The 22075-nt window shown below is 37.9% G+C and overlaps 1 protein-coding gene and 1 long non-coding RNA gene across 2 annotated transcripts in view; both read left to right on the plus strand.

Annotated features, from left to right (window-relative positions):
• The window catches only part of LOC134674010 (uncharacterized), a 90927-nt gene continuing 68852 nt past the window's right edge, over positions 1–22075 (plus strand). The window contains exon 1 of the long non-coding RNA XR_010099545.1: positions 1–194. This is a non-coding gene — a long non-coding RNA (uncharacterized LOC134674010). The remainder of the gene's footprint in view (positions 195–22075) is intronic.
• The window catches only part of LOC134674006 (GMP reductase 1-like), a 29691-nt gene continuing 10357 nt past the window's right edge, over positions 2742–22075 (plus strand). Inside the window, exon 1 of the mRNA XM_063532061.1 lies at positions 2742–2908. Coding sequence (XP_063388131.1) covers positions 2822–2908 — 87 coding nt within the window. The 5' untranslated portion in view covers positions 2742–2821. The remainder of the gene's footprint in view (positions 2909–22075) is intronic.

A 22075-nucleotide genomic window follows, 5' to 3' on the forward strand; every position in this document is an offset into this window, starting at 1 on the left:
TAGCCAAATGGCAAAAAACGGAACCCTTATGGATTCCTCATGTCTGTCCGTCTGTCTGTCTGTCCGTGTATGTCACAGCCACTTTTTTCCGAAACTATAAGAACTATACTGTTGAAACTTGGTAAGTAGATGTATTCTGTGAACCGCATTAAGATTTTCATACAAAAATAGAAAAAAAACAATAAATTTTGGGGGTAAACATTTTATTCATTAATCATTCATCATACGTGTGGGGTATTTATAGATAGGTCTTCAAAAATGATATTGAGGTTTCTAATATCTTTTTTTTTCTAAACTGAATAGTTGGCGCGAGAGACACTTCCAAAGTGGTAAAATGTGGGTCCTCCCCTGTAACTTCTAAAATAAGAGAATGATAAAACTAAAAAAAATATATGATGTACATTACCATGCAAACTTCCACCGAAAATTGGTTTGAACGAGATCTAGTAAGTAGTTTTTTTTAATACGTCATAAATCGCAAACCGCAATTTTATTATGTTACTTGCTGATACGGAACCCTTCATGGGCGAGTCCGACTCGCACTTGGCCGCTTTTTTTCTTTTGAGGTACGGAACCCTAAAAGTAAAAAGAACAAATAAATTACTAATATTACTTCTATTGTTGTAGATGAAGACACGTCAGCAGACAGACAGACATAGCGGTTGGTATCAAACTTGTAAATGTAAGTAATGAAGACGGGCATGTTATTTAGATTGTGACACAATACAAATTGAAACTGTTGTTTACATATATTTTTATTGATATATTTATTAAATACTAAAACCATTTTAATATTTGCGTTTGTTTCGTTAATTTTATTTAGGTACGTTATGCACATTTAGTATCAAAAGTAGGTAAAGGGGCCCACTGATTAATAGAGTCCGCCGGACGGTATCGGCCTGTCAGTTATACTTGGTCAACCAGATCTTGTCAGTCGAAAAAGGCGGCAAATTTTAAAATTGTAGGCGCGAAGGGATATCATCTCATAGAAAATTTGAATTTCGCGCCTTTTTCTACTGACAAGATTTGCTTGACCGTCTATAGAACAAAATTTTGACAGCTCCGAACAACTGTCAGGCCGATGCCGTCCGGTGGACTGTTAATCAGTGGGCCCCTTAACTAATAAAACAACGTCCAAAAAGTATCTGCCATACTTTCCCAAATATGTATGGTCAGACCGTTAAAAGTCTACAGCGATTTTGATAGCCCACGCAGTGCAAGTGTCATTTTAAACGTCAAACTTCTATGAAATTGTGACGAAAATATAACACTTACGCTACGTGGGCTGTCAAATCCGCTGCAGACTTATTGGTGCGACTATATAGTTCTTTTTTTTTAGCATTAGAAAGAACTTGAAAGAAGGTAAGCGATCTTGGCACGTCTTTTAATTGTAAACGCTTTTTAAAAATCAATAACTATTACTTATGAAAGCAGAAGAATATAAATGATCGTATTAGATTCATAATTGTTACATATTTGCCGTAACTTATTTTTAAAATGTGTTTTTCAATTAAAAGACACATCAAGATTGTTTACCTAATTTCTAATGCTAAAAAAAACGAAGTATAGAGATAAATCTCTACAGTTCTCGTTCAATAGTTATTTGTTTTACAAGGGGGCAAAGTTGTTGTTTAACTGCTCGTGCTAATAATGATACCCGAGCAAGCGAAAGATTACAAAATTGAACCACGAGCGTAGCGAATTAATTACCTATGCATTTTATTTTGCACAGGTAATTACTGGTTTTGTTTAACAAAAGATAAAAATGCCGTTCATCGTCAGGTAGTCTCTCAAGTGGTTCTTGACATTTTAAAATCATCCGACTACACAATATCAATATTGACAGTAGCACTAAGATCAAATTTTCCATAATCCACCCGCTAATTCACGCCTGCGCGCTGGGAAAACAGCTGACTGTTATATCAATAGCTTGACAAACTTTACTTTGCCGGCGATAAATACATAAAGTAATAAAAGTTTACCGACGCAGCGCTGCTGCTGACCGCACGAATAAATTTGCATCTCTGAAAAAAAATTGAACTTTTTAATAGTGACGTGAAAAGTGATTCCGGTTTTTTCTGTGCCGTTGGGCAACCTTCACCTAGCGCTGAAAGCGTATTTCTGGCGCTGCGCCCTTGTTACGTCACGCTGGTCGCTTTAGTAATGTTGCCATGTTGATGGAAAAACGGGAAACATTGTTTTTTTACTATTTCTTCGAGAGTTTATTCGTCATCATCATCAGATTGTAGACAAAAAAAGTCAAAAGGTGACTTTAGAAAATATAGGCACGAACGGAGAACACATTTAGAATTTTGCGCATTTTTCAACTGACAAAAGTTGGCTCGCGTGTTTATCTCCTTCCGTTTATTAACGATTGTTATTTTAATACTGTCATTTGAATCAGAAATATAATAAAGTACCTATGACCTATTATAATAACCTTATAGAAATTATTTTCATGTTACAAGTTATAAATTTAATAACTTATGTGCTATCACAAGGAACCATTGCAAATGTTACAGAGTTAGACTAAGATAGGTCTGCAACGATTTTAATAGCAAACGCCGTGCGTTATTTTAAACGTCAAACTTCTATGAAATTATTACGTATAAAGAACACTTGCACTGCGTATGCTATTAAAATCGTTGCAGACTTATCTTAGTCTAACTCTACCACAAGTGCAATGCAAATGTTATAGAAATTTCACAAAGAACCCTGGTAACCCTCACCGCATGAAACCGTCAGTCGATACCGCGCGCGGGAGGGGACGCGCGTTCGCGGCAAAATAACTCTTCGCACAAATATCGGTTAAACACTCAATATGCCCAACATTATCAACGAGGTTAAATTAGATTTTAAGGATGTACTCCTCAGACCTAAGCGAAGCACCCTCAGAAGCAGAAACGATGTAAGTCTGTTTTTTTTTATTTATTTTTTTTCTAATTAGCGTCTGTAAGATCAAGGTTAGTTTTCAGTGTCTGTGCTGTGATGTAACTTTTTTAGAGTGAAAATTCCGCAATGGCCAAGATTTTCCTCTAGATTTACATTTTTAACCATTGTTTATATGCTATCGTCTTGGGTCGTCCCATTCGTTTTTCGTCAAGTTCTTAAATTAGTCCTATTCTGCTTTCGTCACTCATTCTACATTCGTCACAATCGTCAGTGGCTTTCAATGTAGAATGAGTGGCGAAAGCAGAATAGGACTAATATCAGAACTTGACGAAAAACGAATGGGGCGACCCAAGACGATACCGTTTATATTTGTTATTTGTATTTCTTCAATTTTATTGATGCTCATGCAAGTCATATTGGAGCGTAATGTATTTTCATGCCCATTGAATTATGTAAAGATTTCATTGTTTATTTATAACGCTATTATAGCATGGTACCTACAGTAAACTTATGTCGATGGGTGCATTTTTTACACTTTTATTATTACTATGGATTTATATCCGAAATACAATGTTTTTTTTTTTATATACATTTTATAATAACAGGCCTTTGCCCAGCAGTGGGACACCAAAGTAGGCTAGAAAAAAAAAAACATTGCGGAAGGGATGCTCTGTCTGAGAGAGAAACGAATTTAAATTGTTTTTAAATAATCAGAATATGCTCTAATAAGTGCATCTTTTGCTGTTTTACTTGCAATCTTATATGCGTTATTTTTATTTTCAAACTATTTCACCAAAGGTGAACGTGCCCTTAAGATATCGTAAAGTAGAATCGTGGGCATTGCCAGGGTTTCAAAACATTGCTCAATATACTTAAGAACGAAAGGTAAACAACAATATTGCTCTCTTGCCTTGATTGATATAAAGTCAATTAAATAACTTTTTTATATTAATGGAAGAAATGGGAAAAATTACGCTTTCGGCAGGACTTGAACCCCAACGCATGGATTGTGGAGGTTGCGGGTTCAAGTCCTGCCGGAAGCGTAATTTTTTTCCATTTTTTCTTTAATATAAAAAATTTTGAATATTGCCGACGTATCTGCTTGTTTAAAAATTAATTAAGTCATTTTAACCCCTGACATAAAAAGGGGGGGGGGGGTGTCATATGTTTGACGCCAATTTCTGTCTGTGTGTCTGTGGCATCGTAGCTCTCCAACGGATGGACCGATTTCGATGCAATTTTTTAAAGCGAGTTTCCTTGCGGTGGTTCTTAATTATGTTTGGTAGAAATCGATCAAGCAGTTTGAAGAGTATGAGTTCTTTTCCAAAATGATGTAAGGCATTTTGGGCATAAAATTTTATATTTTTGGGATAAAGCGTAGGGGGTTTTTAAAATTTTTAATTCAATTATTGGACCGTGGGACTAGGTCGATCTGTGTAACAGTGTCCTATAATGGCTAAGTATAATATTTTTTTAATTATATTATTACATCAGACCATAGCCCTGAGGGGTAAATACATGTACATAGATCATACTCAACTTTTACAAGGGCAACCCAAGGGCTTTCTCAATATTTACTACAAGGGCAACCCAAAATCGCGATAAAAATCTGCTGTGCCATAGAAAACATTGACATGTGAATAATGTGATTCGCCGAAATATACGAGACAAAGATAACAGATTTTTTTTGCGTCTTAGGGGTTGGCCCTATAGTAAAGGTTTCATATTCAACCCTCAGAGTATTGTCAGATATAACAAAATCACTTTTTAGGGTTCCGTACCCAAAGGGTAAAACGGGACCCTATTACTAAGACTTCGCTGTCCGTCCGTCCGTCCGTCCGTCCGTCTGTCACCAGGCTGTATCTCACGAACCGTGATAGTTAGACAGTTGAAATTTTCACAGATGATGTATTTCTGTTGCCGCTATAACAACAAATACTAAAAAAAACAGAATAAAATAAAGATTTAAATGGGGATCCCATACAACAAACGTGATTTTTGACCAAAGTTAAGCAACGTCGGGAGTGGTCAGTACTTGGATGGGTGACCGTTTCTTTTTTTGCTTTTTTTGTTTTTTTTTTTGCTTTATGGTACGGAACCCTTCGTGCGCGAGTCCGACTCGCACTTGCCCGGTTTTATAATAATATTGCGTGATCTGATTATCGTTTCTAATGCAACGGTCACGTACATTTGCCCAACTTTCAATCTGCTATGGCCCTGGCAATTTTCTAGTAAATTACAAATCAGAGACCGATTTTACTGGTGCAAATGTTATAAAATTACTGTTGAAATAGTTCGTCGTCCTACGAAAATGGTTACTCGGGTAACGATTTTTAGTGCTCCGTAGAAATTTTGTTCAGAGAACTTATGGGATCACTTCGGTCTTGCAGATCGGTAAAAAAATGAATTTATTTATTAATGTTGCAAATTATAGTGTCAATTTATCTGACGATAAAAAAAAATTGTTACTGTGTCTGATAAAGATCCTGAGAGAATTTTGAGTCGTAATTTTTTTTTTGCGAGAACAATTTTTCTGCTTAATAGATATAGCACAACCTGAGATATTATAAACCGACGTTTTTTGACCACAACACACATAGGTATGAATGTTTAATTTTCATATTTGCTAAACATAAATATTAAATTAAAAAAACCATATTAACGTCAATAAAATTCATGTCATGTCAAAAATGCCTTGCATCATTTTGAAAAAGAGCTGATACTGCTCAAACTGCTGGATCGATTTCTATCAACCATAGCTACGAGTAAGAACTACCGCAAGGAAACTCGCTTTTACGCAAAAAAAACGCATCGAAATCGGTCTATCCGTTGGAGAGTTACGATATGCCACAGACAGACAGACAGACAGACATTGGCGTCAAACATTTTTTGCGTCGGGGTTAAAATGAGCCGTAGATAGGCCGTGGGCTTTGAATCAATCTTATCTTCATCATCTTCAACTCGGACGAGTCAGACAGTTCGAGTGACGTGTCATATATACAGGGTGATTTCGGGGTAGTGGAGCAAGAGAGCCAGACATAACACACACAAATACAGAGTCCAAAGATGAGCCTAATGATGTTGTTAATTATTGTTTATCACCAATAATGATGATTATTTTCCAGATGACAAGTAAGGAAAAAACATTTTTGCATACAATTTGGTGACCCTACTCAATGTGACGTCTTTTCGCTTTCCATACAGCGTATGTCAAAAGTCATAGGGTGACCATAATTACTTAGTACAACATTAATTTTACTTGAAAAATAAGAATAATTAAAGTAATTATCTTTTAATCAAATACTATACCATATGACAATGTGGATCATTTACAGAGTCAGATAAAGTAGTTCTGGATCACGACCCAGAAATCACCCTGTATAAAACGTCATATCGAATTTTTCTCGTCTCGCCTTGAGGAAGGCCGCGAGGCCGGAAGGAACCGAAAATAACCAGTTTTCCGCGCTCTTCACTTGTGGTGACGATTTGTCAAAATCATCAATTGACGAAAATGGGGTACTGCGCAGTTTTATTGAATACAGAACTCGAGATTTGATTTGGGGTATCACTAATATGATGATATAGTTGCAATATTTGTACCTCCACGCTAGGATACGTTTGCTCTACGCTCTACCTCCTATCATCTCTGTGACATACGTGTCCCTATATGTATGTAAAATATGGGTGCACAAATCATTTCAAAAATATGTCCCATAGCTCTTAAGCCTCCTCCACACTCGTGCGCGAATCGCGGCGCGAAGCCGCGAACGCGAGTGTGGCGTCGATTTTCGCAGACAGCGAAATCGACTCCGCACTCGCGTTCGCGGCTTCGCCCGCGATTCACGCGCTTAGTCTTGGGGGGGCTTTAGGTCAGCGAATGTGGGACATATTTTTGAATAAGTTGGCTACACCCATATCTTTACAGTTGACTGTACCTACCTATAAAGCCACGGCTAGACTAGGCACAGTTGTCCTACATCTATACAGATATATAGCCATAGATATATGGCTATGGCTATACCTATGTAGGTCATACAGAACATCTTTTACCATGGGGCCAACCCCGAAATACAAAAAAATCTGCTGTCTCATGCATTTCGGCCAATCATAGGTATGCCAATTTTTCCGTAGATTTGTTTTTGCGTTTTCGGGATTAGCTCCATAATAAAAGTTGTTCAGAAGTTAGAAGTTTCCCTCAGAGTATGGTCAGAGATTTAAAAAATCACGTTATACACACATACACCTTGTACAGTCAACAGCAGGGCTATGAATACAGGCAAAGTGCCAAAAATATGTATACACGACCTTAATGTACAGGCAATAAAGTACTGTATACATATTTTTGACACTTTGCCTGTATTCATAGCTCTGTTGTTGACTGTACGTATTGGTAGGTATACAACGTAATATGACTACGTTTACGATTGGAAACGTAATTAACGTAAGATAAATCAGATAAATAGCACGTGTATGTCATTCATGCGAACTTTATCATCTCATCATTACACAAGATGAAAGGTTGATCATAAAAATATGAGCACGAGTATTACAATTACAACCGTACCTTGTATTCGGGTCGTTTCGCATGTTGACTAAATTCAAAATACACCCAAAACTCGGCGCCGTCGACTGGACAGAAACGGCTTTGGACAGAGTAGCATGGCGGTCTTTGGTGTCTCAGGCCAAGATCCACTCCGGATCGTTGCGCTACAGCAGTAAGTAGTACCCAAAACACCACCATAATAAGAGTTCCTTTTCGTAATTATTTGTGCTCGTGTCTTCGTGAATGACCGCGTATAGCGTATATCAGATACACATATTACACATATATCTTTGCCACAGGTCGGGAGTCAGCGCCCACAATTGTGTAAAAATTGTAGATTGTGAACATAATTAGACGGCGAGTCGTCGCAAGCGCCGGTTAGATCCAGTTGCAGGGTTAAAGTTCTATAAACATGTATGATGGATGTATCAGTGTAGTACCTATACACCGTGTTTTTTTTGATTTCCGTTAATTTCAAGGGTGCATTCCTGAGCTTAAATCAAGTAACTTTCTCAAAGACACCGATATTCTAATTAACTCCATTTCTGAGATAATCAATAATTTATTTTTTTCCTATAAGGCCTCTACAAGCGTGTACACTTGCCTTAGGGCCGGTTTACATATTGATTAGTGTTTAGAATGAGTTCATACATTTGCTACTAACTTAAGTACAATCTCGGTCGATCAATGTTCGAAATAACATTGATATCTCATAGATTTCAATTGTTTGGTTGAGTTAAATGTAATGCCCGTGTTACAACAACGCTATATGCTACATTTAATTACTTTTTAAACTTAATTTTTTTTACAAAAAAAAGCAAAAAAAATTTTTTTTTTGAAAATTTACTTTGCCATTTAGTTCTCTTAAACGTACTTAACCATACCCCGAAGTTAACGGAATTCAATAAAAACACGGTGTATACGTACAGTCGCCATTGTAGTAAAGATCGGGGCCTGTACAGTGGGACACGGCGTGTCAATGGCGGCAAGGAGTTGGCGTGGAAATAATAATAAACACTCACGGTTCTGCATATGAAGCTGTGTATTTCTCAGAATACCATACATTCATGTTTGTCAAGCAGGTTAGACGACACACGATAACTATTTAACTATTAATTAGGATTTAAAATACGAGGATAGCAAAAACACAGCAGCCATTACGTTAGCCGTCAAGGAAAGAGGACAGAATGACATTCGGTGTTGCCATAGTTGAGAATATAATTTCCAACACTTCCCCTTATTCTCAACAATAGCAACATTCATATACATAAAATAACTATGTTTTAACACATATATATGAAGTTACATGCCATAAAAAAATTCTACAATACATATTTCTAACACAATATGTATCTATTCTTATATTCACAGAAACATTTTACATGTCAAATATAAAAATAATTAAAATATTGTTTGCAGGCAAAACTAACCATTAACATTATCATTTCAATAAAATATTACAATAACTCATGCTTATCATTTAAATTTAAACCTTTCATAAACGTGTAATGTTTAGTTGTACATAATGGTTTAGTAAATATGTCGGCTGTCATGTTGTTTGTAGGCAGATATTTTACAGTTATACAATGCTTTAGAATCAGATCTTTTACGAAATGATATCGAATATCGATATGCTTAGTGCGTTTATGTGAATACTCCTTTGCCAACAACAATTTTTGAGCGCTTTGATTATCATTAAAGATAACTGGATCATAATGTTTATTAATAATTTCACACAGGAAATTCTTAATAAAACACAACTCTTTCGCTACATCACTAATGGCCAAGTATTCAGCCTCTGTACTGCTTAAGGCCACACAACGCTGCTTCCTAGATTCCCAGCTTACACAATTCATGCCTAACTTTACTACAAAGCCTGTGTATGATTTTCTATCACATAAGTCGTTAGCCCAGTCAGCGTCAGTATAGGCTGTTATATCTAAGCCCTTACTTTTATAAAAACATAGACCTACATCTATAGTTCCTGCCAGGTATCTTAGAACACGCTTTGCAGCCACCCAGTGACTTTTATCAAAGTTACATAAAAATTGACTTAGCTGACTACAGCTGAATGTAATATCAGGCCTTGTACACACTGAAAGATACATAAGGCAGCCGACCAATTGCCTGTATTTGTAAACATCATCATCTAGTGGTTCCGTGTCTGATTTTAATTTACAGTTTGGTACTAAAGGTGTGGAAACAGTTTTACATTGCAACATATTAAATTTATTAAGCAATTTGCGAATATATTCCTTTTGATCTAATATTAATACATTTTTATCTCTAGTGACTCGCATTCCCAAACAGCTGGTTAATGAACCTAAATGTTTTACATTAAAATTTTGCTGTAACAAATTATATAATGCTTTTGTATCACATGTAGAAAAAATGTAAAAATCATCCACATAGAGAGCTATGATGGTAAGATCCTTATCACACTTTCGCACGTAAACACAAGGCTCATTTTTGCTCTGTATGTAACCATTTTTAGAGAGCAAATCATGCACTTTCAGGTTCCACATGCGACTGGCTTTTTTTAGCCCATATATGCTCTTTCGCAATAAACAAACCTTTTGTTCATCAGACACAAAACCCTTTGGTTGCTCCATATAGATCCTCTCATTCAGGTCGCCATTCAGAAATGCCGTGGTGACATCGATATGCTCTATGGACATATCATATTCATGAGCCAATGAGAATAGAATACGCATCGTTGAATGACGCACTACGGGAGAGAATGTATCTATATAATCTATACCTTTTTTTTGTGTAAAGCCGCGAGCAACTAAGCGCGCTTTATATCTATCAAAATTACCTGATGTGTCATGTTTAAGTTTATAAACCCACTTGCACTTAATGACATTTGCGTCAGTGGGTCTATCTACTAATTGCCACACATTGTTCTCAATCAATGAATTATATTCAATTTCCATTGACTTTTTCCATTCGTGAGCGTTACATGATGCTACCGCCTCTTCGTAGGTTTGAGGTTCATCTAATATAGAGCTGGCAAACATACCCATTTCGTAGTCACCATACCTAGTTGGTGGTTTACCACGAGTGGCACGAACGGGGCGGCTGCTGACAGTTACAGGTTCCGCTGAACTAGTCGCGCCTTCCCCTTGAACTGCAGTGTCTCCTGCGGGCATAGGCTCCGAAAGCAGCTCCGCATTGGGTGACCACTGCACAGCAGAGGAGTCTTCCTCGCCGTTGCTCTCTTTGCCAGACTCAGCATCTGTAAATTCATACGAAAAATTATGAGGATTGTTCTGTGCATCATCATTTGTATCAGACAATTCATTTATGTTTTGACTAGAATTTTCATTTAATTGACTAGAATCTAAATCATTATTTGAATATTGTTCAATGTTTATTTCATTATTAGTTCCATTCAATTCATCATAATATTGCACAGAAGGAATTATCAAGTAATCATTAACATTATTATTATTTTGTTCATTTTTAAAATTCTTATAAAACTTATTTTCTAAAAAGTCTACATTCCTTGACAAAATAGCCTTAGTGGGATTTGATGGCTCAATAAGTCTGTATCCCTTTGTAGTCTCTGAATAGCCAACAAAAATACACATTTTTGACTTAGCTGACAACTTACTAGTGCGAGTAGGCTCCGGCAACAAAGAAAATGCTATGCAACCAAACACTCGAAGGTGTCCAAGATCAACGCTGTGTCCGGACCAGACCTCCTCCGGCAACTGTCCTGCCAACGCCCTAGTAGGGCTGCCATTCTTGAGGTAAATTGCTGTCATAACAGCCTCACCCCAAAATCGATTGCAGAGACCTGCCTGTAAAAGCATGCACCTTGCCTTCTCCAAAATCACCCTATTCTGGCGTTCAGATACACCATTCTGGGGAGCACAGTAAGGTACTGTCAGTTGGTGAAGTATGCCCTCCTTTGCTAAGAACTCCTTAAAAGCTGCATTGCAATACTCACCACCATTATCAGAGCGCAAACACTTAATCTGCAAACCAGTCTGCTTTTCAACTACATTTTTAAAATTAACAAAACAAGACATTACCTCAGATTTCCTTTTCATTAAGTATCCAAAGGTTTTTCTCGAGTAGTCATCAGTAAGGGTCAAGAGGTAACGCGCACCACCCCAGCTGTCGTCACTCATCGGGCCGCAGACGTCTGAATGCACCAGCTCGAGAAGCTTGCTTGCACGCCTCGCTCCATCCTTAGGGTAAGCCTTGGCCACCGGCTTCCCCTTAAGACACGCGACGCACTGCTGTATGCTGTCATCGCTCATCTGAAAAGAGACACCACGTGCAGCACTCTCTCTCACCATACGCATTCCATTCAAACCAAGATGTCCTAAACGCGAATGCCACAAAGATGCTTTCTTTGCATCTGACACAGCTAACTTTGCAGTCTGTGATCCCTGCACTTCATGCAGAGTAGCCATCGACTGCTCCTTTGCACAAATACCTCGTAACCGGTACACACCCTTACACAAATCAGCTGACATAACAGGTTTGCCCTCTAAAGTGCATTTATCATAAATAAAACAGCCATCACTTTTAAACACCACTACCAAACCCTTTTCACACATCTTACTTACAGACAGCAAATTTTGAGATAGATGAGGCACATACATTACATTCTTAATAACTCTATCAGAATTTTCAAGTCTTACATGTACATCTCCGATACCACAGCTCTCTAATTTTGAAGACTTGTCAGCACAGTTAATATTAATTTTAGAGTCCTTTAAATTATCAAAAAAATTATTATTATTAACCATGTGAGATGTTGTACCACTGTCCACAATAAAGTCCACTGAAGCCGCTTCCGCTGAAGCCATGAATGCAGAAACCTCTTCTTGAAGGTAGAGAGTCTTTTCTTCCTTTTCCTTCTTATTTTGCCTTTTTAGTTTGAAGCATTTTGACTTAGTGTGTCCTGGTCTGTGGCAATAGTGGCACACAATCTTCCTTTTATAATTGCTGACAGCAAAAGCGCTATTCCCATTTCCATTAATGTCAGCGCTAACTCGCCGGAAGTCCTCTTGTAGTAGCCTGGTTCGAACTATTTCTGATGTTAAAGAGTTTGAGATTGAAGCAGTTCCTAAGGCGGAAACTAGAGTATCGTAATCCTGCGGGAGCCCTGCAAGGAGAATCTCCGCTATCTCCCCGTCTTCAATCGTTTTTCCAATGTCTGCCAATTGGGAAACCAATGTAAATACAGTATCTATATAAGCTGTCATGCTGGAGCACTGTCCCAATTCTATTCTATGTAACCGGCGAAGCAAGCTCACACGCCTGAACAAGCCTTTATCTTCAAAGACAGAACTGAGCTTCTCCCAAGCTTCTTTTGCTGTGTTAATTCCATGCAGTAATTGAAAGAGTGTGGGTTTTAGGCTTAAAGATATCCTAGCTAAGGCACGCTGTATTTTAACTGGATCGTTGTCATCACCCGTGACAGATGGCCAAAGTCCTTCCAAAATTAAAGCATTTTTGCACATAAATTTCCATGATGAGAAATTTCCAAGGCCATTCAATTTCTCAATTAGTATTCCGCCGCTGAAGCTCGAAGTCGAAGGGTTAGCAAGAGCGTTCTCCATCTTATGCGGCGACAAACACGATTGAGGTTATGCCAAGCACGTTGCAGTAAGGTTATGTAAATGAATGTGAGTGTCAAATTTCAAGTTATTTTCCAGCCAACCGCTTATAGCTTTCTGCTTTCAAGTCTACGCCAATAATCTGAGCCCATAAACTGTAGTAAAGATCGGGGCCTGTACAGTGGGACACGGCGTGTCAATGGCGGCAAGGAGTTGGCGTGGAAATAATAATAAACACTCACGGTTCTGCATATGAAGCTGTGTATTTCTCAGAATACCATACATTCATGTTTGTCAAGCAGGTTAGACGACACACGATAACTATTTAACTATTAATTAGGATTTAAAATACGAGGATAGCAAAAACACAGCAGCCATTACGTTAGCCGTCAAGGAAAGAGAACGGAACAGTATTCGGTGTTGCCAGAGTTGAGAATATAATTTCCAACAGCCATCAGATATATCGCAGCGACGAAGGCGCTCACAAATATTTGAACACGCCTCTAAGTATTGTCAGGGCGTTAGAGTGCGTGTTCAGATATTGTGAACAGTTGAACACCTTGGCCGCTCGGATATATCAGATGGCGACTGTACAAAGAAGTAAACGCTCCTGTGATTAAAGACATAGAGTTAGACGAAGACATTTAAATTCTATATTCTATTCTAATCCAAAAAAAATTAAATCTTCTCATCCATGACCCATCTTGAAGTTGATGTCGGATATTATATTTTTCTGTGCTGATGTGCCATCGGAAATTTTCCACGTGAAAAAATTACACAAAAATCCCAGCAAATTCTATTAATAAGATTTTTCCCGGAGTGTTATGATGGAGCAAGCAGTTTCCATTTCAGCTTTCTCTTCTAAAGGTTGTACGTAGTAAGAATAGGTAATTACAATATTTTTGTGTGTCATGTGCTAGTCCGAATAGCCCTAATTGATGTATACATGACTACTTGTTGAATAACTTTATAGAAGTGTATACTTCAACTTCAACATTTGTTCAGCAAATAGGCCACAAGGGCACTTTTACACGTCAACATTGAATTTACATACAAGCAAAAATTATAACAGTACATCAACAATTTTCTATATGGTATCTTACATATGTGGGTCATGTCATGACCGTTCACTTTGCCGTGTCGAATAGGCCTCAACCACAGAATAAATAATAGTACTAGGTACAGAAGACTCACTCTCTAACAAAACGCGTCTGTTCCGATCAGCACAGATATGGCCGCTAGGTGGCGACAGCGCCACGTGCGGCTTACAAACCCCAAAATTGGGGTGGAACGGATGTACTCTTAGCTACCTGTAGCAAAGCGACGAAATCGCGGAGTGAACCACGCCTGCCTCAACAGAATTTGACTGACTTCACATTGGAAAACGTAACATTACAGAGAAAGTATCATAGCCTCGTACGTTATATAAATAGATGGCTTTATTTATCCGCTTCCTACGGGCTCGCTGCCAGCGCTGGGACAATGTCATCGGACCTTAGGAATTTACGGTTATATCCTACATCGTAACAGCCGTAACCATTGCGAACCCTATATATATATAGTTCGTTTTTTTAGCATTAGAAAGAACTTGAAAGAAGGTAAGCGATATTGACACGTCTTTTAATTGAAAAATGCTTTTTAAAAATCAGTAACTATTACTTATGAAAGCAGAAGAATATAAATGAACGTATTAGATTCATAACTGTTACATAATTGCCGTAACTTATTTTTAAAAAGTGTTTTGCAATTAAAAGACACATCAAGATTGTTTACCTTATTTCTAATGCTAAAAAAACGAACTAAAAGATACAACGGGGTTGGCAACTGTCTAAGGTTTGTTTGACCGAAGCGGTAGCGATTGTCTCTATTTTGACTCGCGCATACTGCAATTCGTATGTCCGGATGTTCTTTTCTACAGGCCGCAATTCTCAAACAATTCCCGTGAAATTTTGTAAGCCGATTCGGTAGTTAAGATATAATTTTTCTGTCGTTTCGTTTTTAGGGTTCCGTACCTAAAAAGGAAAAAACGGTAGCCTTATAGGATCACTCGCGCGTCTCTTTGTCTGTCTGTCACAGCCTATTTTCTCGAAAACTACTGTACAACATGTCAATCGTTTACGCTCCGTAGCGAGCGAAACGCAATTGTCACTGTCGCACATATGGAAAATTAAAGAGCGACACAAAGCGTTTACTTGTCGTAGCGTAAGCGATGGTCTCCTTGGCTAGGCACCCTGTAGACAAACGGAAATGAGACACTCATTCCACTGTTTAATCTCATCTAAACATCAATCAAGTGTGACGTCACTCAGCCTTACACGGAGCCAGACTGGCGGTCGCTCGGTCAACATTATCGAATTCATGACACACTGAACTAATTATTAATACTTTATTACATGCCTATTGCGTACAAATATATTCTAACTTTACGTAAAAAAAATGTCAGGCCGAAGTTTTGATTTCGGCATAAAAATCATTTTTCGGCCGAAGGTTCAGTTACGGCCAAAAAAGGCCAACCTTTCGGCCTCGTCGAAACTGTATTTTTGGTAATGTCCAGCCGAAATTTCGATTTCGGCAAGTTTCAGCAAAAAATAATTTACCTACTACATATTTAAGATCCAGAAGGTTCCGAAAACGGAGTTATTAAAAAGTCGTTAAATAATAATTTTTAAGAAAAAAAAACCGACTTCTATGGGGCCCGGTGAAAGATTATGGTAGATGGTGCACTATGTAGAAAAGGAGGTAAAACCAGTACCTACTTTCTAGTAGCATTTCGTTTCCGTAAGGGTCGTAGTTATCTAGCCTAACCTAACCCACTTCTCTGATAGCAGTTCGGTTCTGTGAGGATCGTAGTTCGAACCTAATCAAACCCACTTTTCTAGTCGCATTTCGTTTCTGTAGGACTCGAAGTTCTAACCAAACCTAACCCACTTTTGTTCGGTTCTGTGAGGATCGCAGTTCAAACCTAACCTAACCCACTTAACGGCGCATGCGGTGCGGTGTACGGGAGTTTGAGCGGGAGGGGTTTGGCATCATCATACCCACATTTTATGGTAGGTAATCATAGTGGTTTATTTAGTTTAGGTATCATAGTGGTTTTCCGGGTCAAGGTCCGGGTCTCTGAGTCAGAGTCCGGGTCCGAGTCCCGGTCCAAGTCCGGGTCCGGGTCCGAGTCCGGGTCCGAATCCGGGTCCGAGTCCGGGTCCGAGTCCGGGTCCGAGTCCGAGTCCGAGTCCGGGTCCGAACCGGATCCGGGTATGAGTCCGGGTCCCAGTCCAAGTCAAAATCGAAATTCGAAATCACCAAACATGTACTATGCGTCGTTGAAGAGTTCTGTTCTGATCATCATCAGCAGTTCCACTTCATCAAATGCGACAGTTTTTAATGTAAATGCTTGATTTTATGATGAAAATACAAAAAATTCTATACGTATGCCTTTAAGATTTGAGGAGTTCCCTCGATTCCTTATGGATCCCATCATCAGAACTCGAGCTTGACAGAAATGTGGCTTAAAAACTAAACTTGCTTAACAAACATAACGAAGAGAACAAATCGCCAAACGTGAACTATGCGTCGTTGAAGAGTTCCGTTCTGATCATCATCAGCAGTTCCACTTCATCAAATGTCACGGTTTTGAATGTATATGCTTGATTTGTTGATAAAAACACAAAAATCACCATACCTATGTATGCCTTTAAGATTTGAGGAGTTCCGTCGATTCCTCATGGATCCCATCATCAGAACTGGATTTTGACAAAAACGGGACCAATCTGTATGCATATACATACAATCAAAAAAATTATTTTCAAAATCGGTCCAGTAATGACGGAGATATGGAGTAACAAACATAAAAAAAAAATAAAAAATAAAAAATAAATAAAAAAATAAAAAAAAAACATACAACCGAATTGATAACCTCCTCCTTTGGGATTTGGAAGTCGGTTAAAAATTGTAACAAATTATGCACAAAAGCTAATAAAAACTTTTTACAAAAAAAAAGAAAACCGACTTCAAAAAGGATGAAATAAAATATTATCCTTTTTAAGTCTATGCGTTACAAACTGATATGTTTGAAGTCGGTGCCAAGCCAACTTTTGAAGCATACCATGATTTTGGTGCGATTCGATAAGGATGTACGTTGGATTGCCTTACAATGAACGTACTTTCTGTAGGTACAGTCGACGTTAAAAATATGTTTACACTTTTCGTCTTATTACAAAGGAGTAAGGTGCAAAAGTGTATAATACATATCTTTGACGACGACTGTACCTAAGAACACGCCTCAGAACACACGATCAAACCTTCTTGGCACAGTCCGTAGGTACCATGTTTGTCGGCACGCAAGCGTGGGATTGGGACTGAAGTTATTTCCCGTCCCTTATTCAGAAGACTACATTTCAAAATATAAAACAATTCAAGGAATTTACGTTCTTGCCAAATTTCACCTAAAGCGGTTCAGTTGTTACTTACACATTTATAATAGTTCTAATGGTACAGTTCTAATGAGATTTATAGTCATAAAGCTGATTATTTTTGACGGGTATTCTTTACTACTTGGCTTGGCACCGACTTCAAACATATCAGTTTGTAACGCATAGACTTAAAAAGGATAATATTTTATTTCATCCTTTTTGAAGTCGGTTTTCTTTTTTTTTGTAAAAAGTTTTTATTTTTCCATTTTTAGTTTTAACGCATGTTAATAGCGCGACGCGTGAATGAAAAACAACATCATGATTAACACTAAATTCGTGTATCTACTTTAATAAATATGTAATCTGGAATTTTCTCGAGTCCGTCTGGGAAATTATAATTCCTGTCACTACACTAAATCCACCCTCCGCCCCGCCACTGACCCAATCCCTCAACCCCCCCGATCACTCAACCTCATAGCGTATCAACCCCTGATCCATGTACCCCTCGGCCCTGAACCAGCACCCCTTCAACCACCATTACCCGACCCCTTAAACCCCGACCCCTTAACTCTTAACCCTAACCCCCGATCAGTAGCCTTACCAGCTTACCAAGAGTTTGACATTGATTTATTCGCTAGCGTGTGTGTAACTTACTTTCTTTGCATCTCGCTCGTACTGGCATATTAGTGCGAGCGAGATGCATAAAAAGTAAGTTACGAAGACGTTAGCGTCGCTAACTTAGCGAATATGTCAATGTCAAACTCGTGGTAAGGCTACACTTGCACTACATCAAATTGGCGGTGTTCGGAAGCAAATGCTCGAGTTACTTTAGAAAACACCGAAATCACTTTACACGTGCCTTTAAAAACTGAGGAGTTCCCTCAATTCCTCATGGATTCCATCATCAGACCAGAACCAAAAATAATACGGAAACACCTTGGAGGCAACTCCTTTCAAACAAAAAAAGAATTACTCAAATCGGATCACAGGTGCCGGAGTAATCGCTGAACATACTACATTTAATAAATCATCATCATTATCATCAAAACAATCATCATCATCAGGTCTACTTCATCAAAGTGGTGGTTTTCGGGAGAAAATGCTCGAGTTGCTTAAGAAAACACCCAAATCACCATGCATGTGCCTTTAAAAATTGAGGAGTTCCGTCAATTCCTCATGGATCCCATCATCAGAACAGAACCAAATTAAAATGGGACCAACTCGGAGGTAGCTCCTTTCAAACAAAAAAAGAATTACTCAAATCGGACTACGGATGTCGGAGTAATCGGTGAACGTACATAGAAAAAAAAAAAAAAAATAGCCACAACCGAATACAGAACCTCCTCCTTCTATGAAATGGAAGTCGGTTAAAAATAAGAAAATTGCTTCTAAAAATCGGCAAAATATGATGTTTGACGGAACGTGTTGATAACTTTTTTTTTATTTAAACGTACAAAAAAATTGAATTTGAAAAACATGATATCCACGCTCCCGGGCACGCACTTCCATCCAGGGTTGCCAGATGGTCGGGATATGGTTTCACAGCTTAGGAAAAACAGCTTCACGTTTTAAAACAATAATTTCAAGTTCCGAACTGTCGTCAAGCGAGCGAGCTGAGGTAGTGCCAATAATGTAAAATATCGTTGTTTTTAATACCATTACTTTAATTTGAATGTTTTTTATTTCCGGACTTGACTCCCAAAATCCCGAAAAATTTCTATTGTTTCCCGATAATAGCGCCTTTCGATCTGGCAACCCTACTTCCATCTCGCTTACGCTCAGTGAGAGTGGGGCCTTGACTGATATTGTGAGGAAACTCTCCGTACCGTAAAATGGGGTGAGTAGGGACAAAACTGCCATTCAATCCTCGATAGCATTTTATTTAACATTTTATGCAAACTTAATTTTAGTAATAAAATGTTCCGGCCGTTTGTATTTTAGTTTTTTTTATGATTTTAGGTAGTTCCATTTCATAACTTTAACGATAAACACAAAATCCGTCCTCACCCCGTATAGTCTCTCGTAGTTGGAGTGAGATGGGATTTCACCCAAAAGGTGATTTTGAAACGTTGTTGAATCGATTTTTTTATTATGAATATTACTATAGCTCCATTTGTAATAGATATACATGATTTAGGTAGCAGTAGCCTTTAAGAACCATCTCACCACCCCTCTCCCCATTCATAACCCGAGTCTCCTCGTTATCCCTACTCACCCCATTTCACGGTACTTGTAGATGTAGGGAGCAGTAGCAGTACTGTAGATAATGGTGTTTACCCGATATTAAACTTTCGTGACACATATTTTAAATTGTTTATACGACAACGGTTTCACTCACTTGAATTTTTAGTCGCTATTGGAGTCGAGCCTGAGGAAGGACCCCCGACGGGCCCGAAACATGTCGCCAATAGCGACTAAAAATTCAAATGAGTGAAACCGTTGTCGTATAAACAATGGTGTTTACGTCGAAGAGCAGTTAGCATCGATCGGCACTATCTGCAGGTGTGCAACGACTGTTGCCTCCCACCTACTGTTGATAGCAGTGTTGGCCGAACGTTAATTGCAATTGACCAATAACCATTACAAATTGAACCGTGAACGGTAACGGACGGCTACAGTTGATGGTTAACTTATACTGGTTACTGGTCAAGAATTTTCAATTGCATTAACGTTTCGGCCAACACTGGTTGATAGTGTATGTGCTGGTATTTAAGATTCCGATACGATTTTTATGCTGTCGTTTTTTTTTTTTAGTTGAAGATAAAATTTGGCTGGTCTGAGAGCTCCTCATTCTGAACGGAATTAATGCCTACGAAATCTCAATTTGAATTTTAGTTAAGTACGAAAAGAATGTATGGGTTTTCGTAAGTCGGAGAACTTTTTTTAGTACATTATTGTATAGAATAGCGAACTCTATCTACCAACGAAATTTTATCGAAATTGTCGAAAAATATCTAAGTACAAAAATAAAATAAAAATCAGCCCGACTACAGGAAATGTCGAGTGAAAGAGCTTGCAATTTTTTATAAGTTTTTTTACTATTACGTAATGTGCGAGAGATTTTAGTTTTCGCAGGTCGCAGGATAAGTATTTCATCGCATTAGGTACATAAAGATTGAATTGAAGTGAATTGGATGTTTCTTAGATGTCTTTATTCAGGCAATAGTCCCAGTACATCATTCTAAAATTACAAATACAATAAATTTAAAAGATAGAAAAGAAATACAATAAAAATAAAATAAATTAACCACTTAAAATTAAAACCGCTCATAAAGTCCTTTGAAATCTTCTTTTATAGTTGTATCCAGACGAGACAATTTTTCGCCAATCTGATGAAATTCTCCGATCGAACAGGGCCGTGCGGACACAAATACCAATTTGTTTCCCCGATCACATCAGCAGGTGCGGACACAAAAATGGCAATTTTCATAGTAATGCAAATTGGTGATTTAACTTGTGTACCTACTTACGTGTGTACGCTAGATGAGATTGACCAATTATTTTCCTGAACAAATCGACTGATTTCGTCAGTCTCGTCTGGATACCCCTTAATAATCGCTAAAAAACGACACAAAGACATGAATGTGTAACATGATTTCTGATTTTATTCTACTTTAAAGATAGACATGTGCAAGTTTCGAAAAAATTCGGACTGTTCCGAAAAATTTTACAGCAAACAGAAGAAATTTTCATTTTGGAAATGGAAAATTCAGTTCACTCCTGTTTTGAAATGTTCTAGCCGCATTATTCATACTCTAATTCAATCTGAAACATTGTCGCTTTGGACGATTTGTTACAAAGTAACATTTTGCCCACATAGCACACTATTAACGGACTTCCTTCATCTACAAAAATGTGTTCGTGTTCCTAGAATGTGCTGTATCGCTATAAACAAGCTTGTACAAAGTAAACACAGAAGACGGAAGAGATCTAGACATAATGTGTAGGTAGGTAGGGTTAGACCAAGAAAAGTCTGCAGCGATTTTGATAGCCCACGCGCGGAAACGTCAAACTTCAATGAAACTATGACGTATAAATAACACTTGCACTGCGTGGGCTATCAAAATTGCTGCAGACTTTTCTTGGTCTTACTCTATATACAAACGGAATACCACATATCCGTCTCCACAACTTAGATGGTTGGCATAGTGGTTTTTTTTAACATTTTCGTTCATAATTTTTTTTTTTACTTTAAAAAAATATAAAAAAAATTGTTTAGGAATGTACTTACAATTCGGCTCTTGACCTAGCAACTAGACTTTGACATTTTGCCCCCTCTTCATATGGGCCATTTTTCATTTGTAATAAAAATAAACTTTCAATGTCTAGGTTAGCGTTCTTCTTGAGTTTCATGACTATTCCAAATTTCACATCGATAGCTTTATTAGTTTTCAAGATATTTAGCGATGTGACGGACAGACGGACGGACGGACAGAGTCGCACCATAAGGGTTCCTTTTGCACCTTTTTTTGGGACGGAACCGTAATGACAGAAAGCGCCAATAGGGTATTATGCTGTATTTAAAATAGATTATTTTACACCATGCATGAAATAAAGCACCAGATAATTATTAGAAAACTACAGATAGGAGTTATTTTTAAACACAAGTTCTATTTAATAAATCGCATAGAAATATAAAAAGTACGTGAGTT

This window comes from Cydia fagiglandana, chromosome 19 (genome assembly GCF_963556715.1).
Source record: "Cydia fagiglandana chromosome 19, ilCydFagi1.1, whole genome shotgun sequence".
Classification (NCBI taxonomy): domain Eukaryota; kingdom Metazoa; phylum Arthropoda; class Insecta; order Lepidoptera; family Tortricidae; genus Cydia; species Cydia fagiglandana.